Below are 13,755 nucleotides of genomic sequence, written 5' to 3'. Positions count from 1 at the left end.
TTTTCTTTTTTTTTTTTTTTTTTTGAGATGGAGTCTTGCTCTGTTGCTCTGTCACCAGACTGCAGTGCAGTGGCATGATCTCAGCTCACTACAACCTCCAACTTCCTGGTTCAAGCGATTCTCCTGCCTCAGCCTCCCAAGTAGCTGGGATTACAGGCATGTGCCACCACGCCCAGCTAACTTTTGCATTTTTAGTAGAGAGGGGGTTTCACCATGTTGACCAGGCTGGTCTTGAACTCCTGACCTCATGATCCACATGCCTCGGCCTCCCAAAGTACAGGGATTACAGGCCTGAGCCACTGTGCCTGGCCCAGAACTTTTTTTCTGACATCCATCAGGCCATTAAATTGGAAGAAGCCTTCCACCACTGCTCATTTTTATGACACAGAAATTAAAAAGAAATATGCCCTGCTGAGACCACAGGGTGATGGTGCACGGCTTCTGTGCAGAGAGGCGATGTTTTCCTCGGCGTCCCCACCATAGGGTGCACAGCCCTATTCACCTGCTGCCACCGTGTGTGCCCCCTTCCCTGCGTCCCTGTGGCCCATGTCCCGAGGACTGTGTGCCCTTCCTCCTGCCTCTACCCTGGCTGTCCCCCGCCTGGAGGGCCGTCCAGCCCCTTACCAGCTTCTCATTGTCACCCTCCACAACCCTCGAAGCAGTGCTCCAGGAAAGCCTTCGTGGACGGTGTTGCTTGCAATCTGGATACTCTGCCCTGCGTCTGTCATTGCCTGCCACATGCCTCACACCCCCCAATTCCAGGAGTACCTGGGGACAGCAACCACTGCACCACTAACCCCTGGGTCCCTGGTGCCCAGGCACAGGCGGGCAGCAGGCGGGATTTGGCACATGCTGGAAACTGTAGCACTGCACGCGTCGCGTGCTCACCATTGCCGTAACTACCCGTGCTGTCTCCCTAGGGGGAGCCCGGTGAAGCAGGCGAGCCTGGCCTTCCAGGAGAAGGTGGCCCCCCCGGTGAGTGAGTGAGCGGGCACTGCGGGAGGGGCGGGGTGCGACCGACAGGCTTGTGGTTGGGGTGCTGGGTCAGAGGCTCCAGCTCTGCCTCAGTTTTTCCATCTGTGAAATGGGAGTTGTAACCCCTCCCTTGCCCATTTCGTGGAATTACCTCGAACAAGATGTGTGATGGGGGAGTGAGTGTGTGCACATGTGTGCCTGTGTGTGCCCGCATGTGCACGCAGACCTAGCGATGACCACCTCTGCCCAGTGGCCTGCAGGGACTCTGCCCTCTATAGTGTTTGCTCCCACCCCCTTCATGGGCTGCCATAAATATAAGGTTGGCTGTTGTCACCTTGTCCCCCTGGACCTTGAGGGCCAAACTAGGAATATCCAGGCGTTCGCAGGCTGGATGAATATTCCCTGTGAGGCCGGCCTGAGGGTGGCTCTCAGGCCCAGGACCAGCTGGGCGGACTCGGGTTTCCTGGGGTCCGAGCTCTCCCTCCCCATGAGATCTGGGGTCAGCGAGCACCCCTCATGGTTTTCACTGACAGGTGTCCGGTCCAGGAGTCAGTCGGTCCCTCCCACCTAGAACTGAATCTCAGCCTTTGAGGGCCTCAGAAAGCGAAGGCTCCTCAGGCCCTGCTCGGGGTGCACCCAGGGGCTGACTCTGGATTGGGGTTCAGGGTTGGGGGAGCGACCTGGCATCTGGATCCCTGCAGGGCTCGGCAGAGACTCGGAAAGGGTGGTCTGAATGGGGTGAGAAACGGGGAGGCCCGCTGTGAACAGGCACCTGCCTTGCTCTCTGTGTGGTGATGTGGTCGGCTCGGAGACCTGGACACTGGCCTCTTCCGTCTAGGGACCCAAAGGAGAAAGGGGAGAGAAGGGCGAGTCGGGCCCTTCGGGTGCTGCTGGACCCCCTGGACCCAAAGGCCCTCCCGGAGATGACGGTCCCAAAGGCAGCCCTGTGAGTAGTCCGGTCACGCCTCGGGGGCCTGCAGCAGGGGCGGGGCTCTGCACGGGCTCATTCTGACTCGCTGGCCGTGCACTCTGCTCAGAGAATAGCTTCAGGACCAAGTCCATGTCTTGGGTAATTTTCCTAGACACTAGAGGTTGTCATACTAGCTACTGAACCAACATAGCGGAGATGAGACAGAGATGTGGCCTGGTGGAGAAGGCCCTGAGTGGCGGTTCTCTGTGGGCCAGGCGGCCGGCTGAGAGGTGCCAGTGACAGCCAGGCTTTGGGAAGATGCCCCTGCCCGTGGCCGGCCCTGATTTTGCATCAGGAGGGGCTTTGGAGAGGAACATTCCTGAAGTCTGAAGGTCCGGGTTCTAGTTGCAGCCTGGAGCTCCCGGGAGTGGACCTGTGGGTAGAACACCTGCCCCTGGCAGGGCTCTGGAAATCAAGAGACCAGCTGACCACTGGCCAGTGACCAGTGGCCATGGCCGCTGGCCGGGCTTGCTGGCTCCAGGAGGTGCTGCACAGGGAAGGGTTTCTGGGCCATAAAGCGCACTGGGGTGTTGGGATTGCTAGGAAGTCCTAGGAGCTGGATGGTGGCAGGTGGCCGTCTTGAGGCTGTGACGTGGTCGGCCGCACGTGGTCTCAGTCAGGTTGCCGATGGCCGTGGCCACCTCTTTCTTTGTTCTTTTCAGGGCCCAGTGGGTTTTCCTGGAGATCCCGGTCCCCCTGGAGAGCCTGGCCCCGCGGTAGGTGCTCAAGAGGGCAAAGCCACCAGATACCCAAAACGTATCCGGTGGCCTGCCCCTGCCAGCCCCATTTCCCCTCTTTCTGGTTGTTCTTTTTGATGAACTGTCGCTGGGACAGGCAGCTTCCCAAAAGGCCCTCATGTTCTGGTGATCAAAGGAAGAAAATGCCTTTGACCCCTGAGCATGCTGTGTGCTGGCACTGGGATGGGTTGGGGTTTTGGGAAGGGGCTGGAGATGCATTGGGAGATCAGGGTGCCACCTGGGGGTCAGCAAGGAGCTCGCTTTTGTCCTCACAGGGTCAAGATGGTCCCCCTGGTGACAAAGGAGACGATGGTGAACCCGGACAGACGGTGAGTCTGCAATCTGGGCCGGCTTCCTGGTGGAGGCGTCAGTGTATTCTTGGGACTTTGCACCTTGTTTGGCTCATTTCTGGGAAAAACTCCAACCTAGTTGATATTGATTCCTTGATGATATTGATTCCCATACAATATTGCTTCCCTTACGACATTGATTCTGGAAAGTGACGGGCTCATGACCTCCCTCTGAGATGCATGTGCTGTCCCAGAAGCAGGGCTTCCACAACCTGCCACGGGCTTGTGCGGGAACATCAGGTCTTACCCACAGCCCCGCCTGGCAGGGCCAGTGGCCCCCCTCACCGAGCTGTTCCTGCCTTACCTTGACCAAGATCACACTGGACATTGCATCCCACGCTTGACGTTGAGTGTTGTAGACACTGCATCAAGCCCAGATTGTCTCTCTGGGACAGACCGACCCCCACGGCCCTGGGCAGGACTGGGCCTGAAGGTGGCCCCTGAGGCCTCATAGGCTCCCTTGCCCCACCCTGCACCCAGCCTGGCCAAGCACAGGGGACCGTGGACCAAGGACAGAGGCCATGTAACCGACTTGAGAGGAGCGTCCACTCAGAGAAGGGGTTAGGGATGGAGCCCCGGGCTCAGTTTCCCCGACAGCTGCCCCTGTTCCAGCACTGCGCGGCCTGTGTCCCTGCTTCTGCCAGAGGGGATGCCAGTGCCTCCTCCCTGCCCGGGTTGTGGGGACTGAATCAATCGTGGTGTATCTAGAGTCAGCACTATGAGTCGGAAAGCTCTTTTCCAAAATGCAGAAAACCCAGGGGATGGGAGTCGGGGTTCCTTACGCTGTCACAGTCTGGGTGTGACGCTCTCTGAGGACCCTCTGTGCCAGCCCGCAAGGAAGAGAGAGCAGCTGCAGAGCTGGCTGAGCAGACGGTAGACCGAAATCTCTGCGTGTTTTGCCTCGACTGATTCAAACGGTCCTCAATTCCTGACTCACTGCTGTTTCTCCCAATACCAGGGATCCCCCGGCCCTACTGGTGAACCAGGCCCATCCGGGCCTCCAGGAAAAAGGGTAAATAATTCTGTGAGCACGTCCTGGCTGTCAGCGCCGTGCATGAAGCACCCTGCCCCTCCCTGTTGTCTTTTGCTTGGGCCCTGGGTGCTCCAAGCCGCACTGATGAGGAAGGGCTTGGGGCGGCATGTTCTCTGCTCAGCTTCCACCACATCACCACAAAATCACAGACGTGCCAGGTCCACACAGCTGCTCCTTTTAGGACAGGCTGGCTGCTGACACCGTCAGTGTATCCACTGTGGGAGAAAGACCCACAAAGCTGCAAAGTCCTTGTCCCCGGCTCAGGTTTTACCGAAAAGCCAGAATAAAAAGAGAAGGCACCCTTTGCAGACTGAGCGGCCCAGCCACTTGCTGGGGCTGCGGGAAACAGGAGGCCAGGTGGAACTCTCGGCATGCACTGCGTCTTCCCACGTGGCCCGAGAGGCCTTTACCTGGAACTGGAGTGTGTAGGACTCGTGCTGGGGCCCCGTGTCCCTGCAGGCAGCCTGGGAGCAGCCTCCGTGACCCTGCGCCCTGCCCTCCTGCCCAGCACACCCTGAGCTCACCCCTCTGCCACCGCAGGCCATGCTCTGCCACCGCAGGCCACGCTCTGCCACCGCAGGCCACGCTCACCACCTGTTGTTCCCTTGCTTGTTTCAGGGTCCCCCAGGCCCTGCAGGCCCCGAAGGCAGACAGGGAGAGAAAGGAGCCAAGGTAACATGCTTTGGGGCCAGGCTGTGACCACGTAGACCTCCCCGAAGGGAGCCCAGTGGGTGGGGAGTAGATAAACGTGTGGGCAGAGAAGGCCACGGAGGCCGAGAGTGGCCACCCCAGGGGCACCTGGCTCATGGCCTACCTGGTTCTCTCTGGAGGAGGCAGCCACGTGGTGGCCACAAGACTGGGACCGTCTGCCCTGCCAGCCTGAGGGAGGAGGCGGGGTGGGGGGTGATGGAGTCAGGGAGCCCAGGGCTGAGTTCTGCTGTCCTCTGGCACCCGCCAACCTCGTGCCTGGTCTTCGAGCTGGCCATGCCCCAGCCACTGAGCTTTGAAGTGGACCGTGTCCGATGGTGACTGTCTGGTGCGGGGCACCTGGAGATGATGGGATGCCATTGCCCATACAGTTAGCTTGGGGCCTGGTCCGGGAGCACACGGGAAGCTCTTCTCTCAGCGAGGTGATGGCGGTCCGGCCTGGGGCTGTTTGCCTCCCTCCTGGAGACGCCTGTCATTAAGTGAGACCGGGAAGCTTGAGGGGCTTCACCTCTGCCTCGGCAGTGGCCCTGTGACGACTGGGCTGTGGTTGGCGTGGTCAGCAGAGGCTGGGGATCCCTACTGGCTGGGGAAATGATCGGGATGGAGACTTGGCCAGGGCAGGCTCCACAAGGAATGTGGAGAATCAGGACAGCCCTGGATGTCTGGGGTCATCCAGTGCTCTCCCAGAGGTGCCCAGGGTTTCCGAGCAGTGGTCCCGGGCTGGGGTGCCTGGAGCCTAGAGCCCTGAACCCCATTCTGCCCTCTGCCGCTCTGCAGGGAGAAGCCGGCTTGGAAGGCCCTCCTGGGAAGACTGGCCCCATTGGCCCCCAGGGGGCCCCTGGGAAGCCTGGTCCTGATGGCCTTCGAGGGATCCCTGGCCCTGTGGTGAGTAGGTTGGGAGGGGTGGAGTGTGCTGAGTGGAGGGACAAGGGGCTCAGGGACTCATGGGGAGCGTGTCTGTGTTTCAGGGTGAACAAGGTCTCCCAGGATCCCCAGGCCCAGATGGTCCCCCGGGCCCCATGGTGAGTGACATGCCCCATGGTCGGGGTAGGGTAGGGGTGAGTTTGCCGCCTGATACCTGTGGGATGAGGACTGTGATCTCTCTGCCTCCTCCCATAGGGTCCCCCAGGACTTCCCGGCCTCAAAGGAGATTCTGGTCCCAAAGGTGAAAAGGTAAGAGCCGCCGCCACTCCCTGGCAGTTGTGACTTGGGGCCTTCGCATTTGTGACCCTGGGTTTCAAACTCAACAAGCCCTTGATCCGCCACCCGAATGTGTCCAGCACCCACTGCAGGCTGGTTGTGGGTCCCCCGAGAGGTGATGAAACAAAGGGAAATAGACACGCTGTGTGTGAGGCTTGGACCCTGCCTTTGGGGAGTCCTGAGCAGTTTAGGGGATCCCGGAGGCACCTGCGGTGTTGATGGAGAACCTTCCGGCAAGGCAGAGCCCCCGGCTGATGGGCGTCCAGGCTCCAGGAGCCGCTGCTCTCCCTGCGCTCAGCGGCCTCAGATCCTGCCCGCAGGCGGGGTGGGGGCATCTCTGCAGCAGGAGCAAAGCCTTTTATTTTTCCTAGCTGCTGGGGACTGTTTTCTACTGCACTGATTTATTCACAAACATAAGAGGTCCTCAGGAGCCAGATGGTCGTATATGAAGCAAAAGCCAGCGAGGGCCCTCTCATTTCCACTCTGACGTCTGCCACCACGCGCCGCGCCCCCAGCCCCGAGGCGAATGAGAGCTGGGGCGTCCCTGTGGGGCTTTCCGTGGGCTCCTAGAAGACAGACAGAGACGGCACCTGTCATGGATTCTTCTTTTTAAAAAAGCAGCAGATGACTGTGGTGTCTCCTGTACTCTGCACCTTTCTCTCTGTCAGCCCACAACCTCTGCTTTAGTTCCGGAGAGGAGCAGGCGTGGGGGTCTGCCAGACAGAAACGGAGAGTGTGTGTGAAGAGAAAGAGCCAGACGGTACCACTCCGGAAACCCGTCCATCACTTCGTCTGTCTGTGTCCGTGCCTCCCTGTCTGTCTGTAGACAGGACTCTGGCCGGCGAAGGGCCGCCTGGGACCTGCTGTCTCATCACCAGCCTCTCTGTTGAGCTTGTTCCCCATCCCGGGAGGCTGACGTGACGTTGAGGTTCCTGTGCCGTGGCTGGCTGTGTGCCGACTGGCCCGCCGTGGCACGGGTGACATGTGGCTCCTCAAATCCCTTCCTGTCTTCATTCTCCCACAGGGTCACCCAGGCCTGATCGGGCTCATCGGTCCTCCGGGTGAACAGGGTGAGAAGGGCGACCGTGGTCTCCCCGGCCCCCAGGGCTCCTCCGGTCCTAAGGGAGAACAGGTGCGTGAGATGGCACTTCTTGTGTGTGGGCTGTCGAGCGGCATTTTAGATCCCTGGGGCAGGCACCTGGGAACCCAAGGCCCATGAGAGCCGGAGGGACATCCACATGTCGGTTGAGTCCGGTCATCCTGCTTGGCAGATGGGAACGTGGAAGGGCTGGGCTCACCCAGGTGCACAGGGAGCTGGGCAGAGCTGTCTCCCAGCCCCATGCCCAGACTGGCAGGCGGAGCTTCCTCCACATGACCGTGGCGGCCCCCAGAGCTGGAGGGACTTGGAAGTCAGGTCATTCTGCCCGGTTCCCAGCTGGTGGGAAAGCCTGTCCGTCATCTGCCGCTTGCCCAGGAGGTCACTGATGACAACCAGCCATGTTTGCCAGGGCTGTGGGCAGAGCGGCGGTTCAGGCCCCTGCTTCCACCTCCCCCAGCTGCCCCCAGACACCCCTGGAAGCCACTGTAGCTTATGGGAGTTTGCAGCCTCTGTAAGTCATAGCCAAGGAGACCCCATGCAGACAGCTTCACTCTGTCCAACTGAGCGACTTGGAAGTGGCCTGGAGAGGGTGACATATGCCATGGAAGCAGGAGAGGGGACAAGGTGACCCTCGAAGTCTCTGTCCTTCCCCCATGAGGGCCATGGGTCCTCATTCCCACGTGGGAATCTTTCCATCCCGAGCAAGGTGTGATAGACACACACACGCAGAGCACGCTGTGCCTACCAGCACACATGTCTCATAGAATGCGGGGGACGGGCCAGGAGCAGACAGAGCCCCTGGAGGCTGGGAGTGAGGTGGCGCCCCCACTGTGGGCCGCGGAAAGGTTGCGGGACATTGCTGAAGGATGGAGCTCAGTGCAGGCCCTGCCTTTTGGCCATCGTCCTCCATGCCATTGACTGTTCTTCTCGGCCGGCATTCCCTGAAGTCCTCAGTGGCCTGGGGGACAAGAGAGAGTTTCTGGCAGCCCGGCCGAGGGAGCAGTGCTGGGGGCTGGCAGCCTTGTGGGGGATGCTCAGGCCAGCCTGGGTTAAAGGGTCCCCTGACATGCACAGCCCGGGATCAGAGAGCAGCCACAGGAGGCTGCTGAGGGGCCAAAGGGGCACCCTGGGGAAGGGACGGGGGAGATGAGGGGTGTGGCAGGATGCACGGTGGCAGCCCCATGGCTCCGCCTTGTCTGAAGGTGATGACCTGTGTTTTCTGCTCCGTTTCAGGGTATCACTGGTCCTTCTGGCCCGATTGGACCTCCTGGGCCCCCTGGCCTGCCGGTGTGTATCTGGGAGGGGTGTGGTCGTTTCCCCGAGGGCAGGGAGTGGGGGCGAGCCTTGCGGCCTCAGTGTGGAGCTGGAGAATTGTAGAAAAGTCGCACAAGAAGCCGGAACTGGGGCCTCCAGGGTAGATTTGCCTGTTAACTCAACGTTGGGCTTCCAGGGGACAGAAGAAAGGCAGTGGGGTTGCTCAGCCCTGGCTTCGGGCAGGGAAGACGGGGCGGGAATTGTCTGTGGCCACTGCAGGGAACGAGGCCACTTGTCCGTAGGTGTCTGGGGACGGTGAGGAAGTGGTAGTTGGCTCTCCAGCCCTCCCAATTTCTAGAAGCAGGGCCAGCATGGCCCAGACACGCGGAGTTAGCGCCCCTCCTGTGGCACCATTGCCTGGGTCTCACATGGCTGGGACATCCTTCCCAGGACGTCCCTGCAGCCGCCGCGGCAGGGGCACCTGGTCCACGGGGACCTGCTTCTGCTGTGTGCTATCAGAGAGGGTTGGGGGTGCATTTTGTTAGCCCCTTCTAAGCCGGGACACGCTCTTTTCCACTGTTCCCCTCACCCCCGACAGCTGCCTGAGCTGTGGTTTCCTAGCCAGGGCAGGTGGTTGGCTGGCCGCATGCAGGCAGGACCACCTGTGTCTCCCTGAGGGGTGAGCGCCAGCCAGGCCCCGACCCTCCTCCCACTCTAGCTGGGCAAGTGGAATTGTAGACTCCTCAGGGGGACATGGGTGGGAGAGGGTAAGACCAGGCTGGGCAGGACACGGAGCACCGTAGGGCTGGAGCTGACGCCCGGCTCCCTGATGCTCTGCCCCCCTCTCTCTGCAGGGTCCACCTGGTCCAAAAGGTGCTAAGGGCTCCTCAGTAAGTGACACGCTGCCCTGGCCAGGCCACGTGCCTGGGAGGTGGGGGAGGGCAGCGGGGGAGGGTGGCGGGCCCCCTGGCACGGGAGCAAACCACCTGGACACCTGTCCCAGCTCAGGTCCTGCCGCTCACCATCCTAAAGTGACTCCAGCATGGCAGACTGAAGCGTGCAGGCTGCTCAGCCCCTGCGCTGGGAAGGGCTGCATGCTGCTGTGTTCTCTGTCGGGGATCCAGGGGGTACAGGGGTCTCTGCCATTCTCTTCTCTCCTGTGGCTGTGAGGGCCACCTCCCCCACACGGGTCTCCAGGGACCACTCTAAAGCTGAAGGTGGATTCAGAGTCCCCTCATCTTTGTGACCAACGGTTGATTCTTTTCCGTTTCCCCAGGGTCCAACCGGCCCAAAGGGTGAGGCAGGCCACCCAGGACCCCCAGGCCCCCCGGTAAGTAGCCCCTGAAGCCCAGGAAGGGGGTGGGGTCTCTGGCTAGCTCTGAGGGAATCGAGAAAGAACTGTGTGTGTGACTCCTCCTGAGACTCCTGAAGCCCGTGTAGCATGCCCGGGCTCGTCGCTGGGGCGCAGCAGGGAAACAGTCACACAGGTGTCCACAGGCAGCTCACAGGCCAACTGGCCCTGGAAGAGCAGCTAGCCAGGAGAGAGAGGATACGTGTGTGTGTGTGCTGTGTGCGTGCAAACGTGTGTGCATAGCGTGTGAATGTGTATATGCGTGTGTGAATGTATGGGCATATGTGTATGTGTGCATGTCTGTATGTGTGCATACATTGTGTATATGTGCATGCATGCGTAATATGTGTGTACATGGTCTGTGTGCATGTGTATGGGTATGCATGTGTATATGGGGGGCACATGTGTGTGTACATGTGTAGTGTATGTGCATGTGTGTGTGTTTATATTCTGTATGTGCATGCATGGCATGTATTTGTGTGTACATGTGTATGTATGTGTGTACATGCATACCTGGGATATGTGTGCATGTGTGTATGTGTGCATTTATAATGTGTATGTGCATGTGTGTGTATTTATGTGTGTGTGCATGTGTGTGTACATTTATAATGTGTGTGTGCGCGCATAGGTGTGTGTGTTGGGATGGGGAGCACTAAATAAGGCCCTCGAGGTGCAGGGTGAAGCCAGTTTGAACCAGGACACACAAGTGCACTCTTAGACACCCCCCTTTGGTTGTGGAGTGTCTCAGCTCCCATGGTCATCTTAGCTAGGGCCTCCAGGGAGTGAATGGCTCCTTGCCTTAGGAGGGACTCATGTGGCCGCCCTGTGTTCAGCCCCAGCTAGGGCTGCAGAGGCAAGAGAGGGGAGACCTGGTCCCTTTCCTAAGGCTTAGCCTTTCATGTGGCTGAGGGCAGGATGGCAGGTGCAAGCCCCAGGCTGCATGCTGTCAAGCTTCAGCTCTAGAGAGAAAGGGAAGAGGGAATAGAGGCACGGCTTAGAGGCAAGAGGTGTTCAGTGCTGGCAAGAAGCTGGCAGTGGGGATGGGCGTGGGATGTTCCAGAAACTGGAGGAAGGAAGAAAGCAGTGTTAAGGTGGACAGATGTCCACATAGCCCAGGTCTCCAGGCCCCGGGGGGCACCTGCAGATGCGGCCCCCGCTGTCCCTGCTCTGTTCCTGTCCTGGGACCCATCCCCTCCTCCATCACCCACCACTGCCCCTGTCCTGCCCCAGGGCCCCCCGGGCGAGGTCATCCAGCCCCTGCCGATCCAGGCGTCCAGGACTCGGAGGAACATCGACGCCAGCCAGCTGCTGGACGATGGGAACGGCGAGAACTACGTGGACTACGCGGACGGCATGGAAGAGATCTTCGGCTCGCTCAACTCCCTGAAGCTGGAGATCGAGCAGATGAAGCGGCCCCTGGGCACGCAGCAGAACCCCGCCCGCACCTGCAAGGACCTGCAGCTCTGCCACCCTGACTTCCCAGATGGTGAGGGCCCCACCAAAGCAGGGCAGGGCTGGCCCCACAAAGCGGGCATGGACCTGCAAGACACATGGAGTGTGGCGAGGACAGCTCAGCCAGGCACAGCGGAAAGGACAGGACGGGCAGCAGCAGCCTCCCCATCTGTGGGGCAGGGGTGCACAAGAGCCTCCCCGCCTGGAGATTATGGAGGCATCTCAGGGTGAGGCTGAGTGCAGAGGCCAAGGCTTTGAGCTCAGACCCACCAGGTTCTCATCTGGTCTTAGCCATTTTCTGGCCGGTGACCTGCTTGAACCTCGTGTTCCTGACCTCTCCAATGGTAATAAAAACATCTGTCTGGAAGAGGACAGAGCTGCACGAGACAGTGCATGAGAGGCCTTTGGCTGGCACAGTGCCAGCTGGAAGGGTCAGTGCAGCAGAAGTAAGGGTCAGTGTCAGCTGAAGAAAGGGTCAGTGCCGGCAGAAGTGAGGGTCAGTGCCGGCGGAAGTAAGGATCAGTGCCAGCCAGAGTAAGGGTCAGTGCTGGCAGAAGTGAGGGTCAGTGCCGGCGGAAGTAAGGGCCAGTGCTGGCGGAAGTAAGGGTCAGTGCCAGCCGGAAGTAGGGTCAGTGCCAGCGAGAAGTAAGGGTCAGTGCCGGCGGAAGTGAGGGTCAGTGCCAGCCAGAAGTGAGGGTCAGTGCCAGCGGAAGTGAGGGTCAGTGCCAGCCAGAAGTGAGGGTCAGTGCCGGCGGAAGTGAGGGTCAGTGCCAGCCGGAAATGAGGGTCAGTGCCAGCCAGAAGTAAGGGTCAGTGCCGGCGGAAGTGAGGGTCAGTGCCAGGCGGAAGTGAGGGTCAGTGCCGGCGGAAGTGAGGGTCAGTGCCAGCCGGAAGTGAGGGTCAGTGTCTGGACCGGCATCGGACGCTGCACTCGGGCAAACAGTCTTCAAACTCTGCAATACCATAAAAACGCATCCTCCTTCTCATTGTCATTGCATCAGGCACCAACTGAAGGATAAAATCACACGAGCTTGTCTCTCCCTGGGAAGTCTGAACGTTCCCCCTACAAGATTCGAGGGATGTTGTAGTTCCAGTAGACTCTGATCCCACATGCATGGATTTCCAGAGTTCCTTCCAGAACCCTCTCTGCATTTCTGTCCGCCCAGAGCGTGGGCTGGACTCCAACCCTCCCGGCCACCAGAACACGTACCCAGTTGCTTCATGCCCCAGCTGTGTTCTTGGTGAATGAGTTTGTCCACATCTCTTTATGGACCCAGCAGGGAAAACAAAATGCAATAAAGCAAACCCCAGAAAGGCGCGTGTTGGCAGCATTCCTAGGGCATGCATTTTAACTGCTCGGCTGAAATGTCGTAGCGGCTTCCGGAACCATCCAGGGAGCAATCCTCATGAATCTGCCTGCCTCCCTCCCCGTCTCTGAAATCCAGGTGAATACTGGGTCGATCCTAACCAAGGATGCTCCAGGGATTCCTTCAAGGTTTACTGCAACTTCACGGCTGGGGGCTCAACGTGCGTCTTCCCCGACAAGAAGTCCGAAGGGGTGAGTGGCTGTGTCCCTCGATGGCTCCAGTGCGGCATTTGTCACGTACAGGGCCATGCTGAGGGCTTCAAGCGTTTCTTGTCTAGGCAGCTTTAAGACCAAAAGCCAGAATGAATCAGTTTCACAAGTTAAACTGTTCTTCTAGAAGTATATCTTCAACTGTTTTAAGACATTTTTTAGCAATAAAATAGGTTTGTGCAGCCTGGGTCGGGGAAGGTTGGAGGGATTTCCACCTGCCGCCCAGGGCCGGGACGTCACTCACCAGTGAATAAAAGCTTTTCTCCAGTGACTCAGTGGTCCCACTGACCTGAGACCCCCATTAAAACCCTTTGAAGGAATTGGGGGTCAGGTATAATAACATGACCTCAAGACATCTTCCAGAAGCTGTGCTTTGCCCTAATTCTCCTCCTGAGAGCTTTGTTTTAAAGTCTGTTTGGTAAAGAATTCAGGATGGGGAGCTAGGCTCTAATTTGTTGAGAGAGATTTCACGGCACGTCACTTAAATACCCAGTTCTGTGGCCTTTCAGAGGCCGCGGCTCTGTGGCAGGAGTTTGTGTGCATGTGGGGGGGTGCATGTGGCGTGTGGATGTGTAATGTGTGAATGGTGAGTGTCACACATGGTGTGTGTGTGGACGGTCTGTGGTGCGTGTGGGTGGGCATGTGGGTAGACTGTGGGTGCGTGTGGGTGGGCATGTGGATAGAATGTGGGTGCGTGTGGGCGGGCGTGTGGGTAGACTGTGGGTGCGTGTGGGTGGGTGTGTGGATAGAATGTGGGTGCGTGTGGGTGGCTGTGTGGGTAGACTGGGGGTACGTGTGGGCGGGTGTGTGGATAGAATGTGGATGGGTGTGGGTGGGTGTGTGGATAGAATGTGGGTGAGTGTGTGGGTAGAATGTGGGTGGGTGTGGGTGGGTGTGTGGGTAGACTGTGGGTGCGTGGGGGCGGGTGTGTGGACGGTCTGTGGTGCGTATGGGTGGCTGTGTGGATAGAATGTGGGTGGGTGTGTGGATGGTGTGTGCGTGCATGGATGCTGTGTGTATGTGTAGATGGGGTGTGTGTGGACAGTCTGT

The 13,755-nt window shown here is 59.2% G+C and overlaps 1 protein-coding gene across 1 annotated transcript in view; it reads left to right on the top strand.

Moving 5' to 3' along the window:
• The window catches only part of COL5A1 (collagen type V alpha 1 chain), a 178,068-nt gene extending 164,766 nt beyond the window's left edge, over positions 1-13,302 (top strand). The window contains 15 exon segments of the mRNA XM_032261945.1: positions 921-973; positions 1,813-1,921; positions 2,608-2,661; positions 2,958-3,011; positions 3,991-4,044; positions 4,684-4,737; positions 5,551-5,658; positions 5,742-5,795; positions 5,893-5,946; positions 6,998-7,105; positions 8,306-8,359; positions 9,181-9,216; positions 9,603-9,656; positions 10,908-11,163; positions 12,575-13,302. Of these exon segments, the coding sequence (XP_032117836.1) occupies positions 921-973; positions 1,813-1,921; positions 2,608-2,661; positions 2,958-3,011; positions 3,991-4,044; positions 4,684-4,737; positions 5,551-5,658; positions 5,742-5,795; positions 5,893-5,946; positions 6,998-7,105; positions 8,306-8,359; positions 9,181-9,216; positions 9,603-9,656; positions 10,908-11,163; positions 12,575-12,783 (1,311 nt within the window). The 3' untranslated portion in view covers positions 12,784-13,302.
• The last annotated feature ends 453 nt before the right edge of the window (positions 13,303-13,755 follow it).

Source organism: Sapajus apella, unplaced genomic scaffold (genome assembly GCF_009761245.1).
Source record: "Sapajus apella isolate SASKATOON/1434 unplaced genomic scaffold, GSC_monkey_1.0 scaffold126, whole genome shotgun sequence".
Lineage (NCBI taxonomy): Eukaryota > Metazoa > Chordata > Mammalia > Primates > Cebidae > Sapajus > Sapajus apella.
This window is presented reverse-complemented; position numbering and strand designations above follow the sequence as displayed.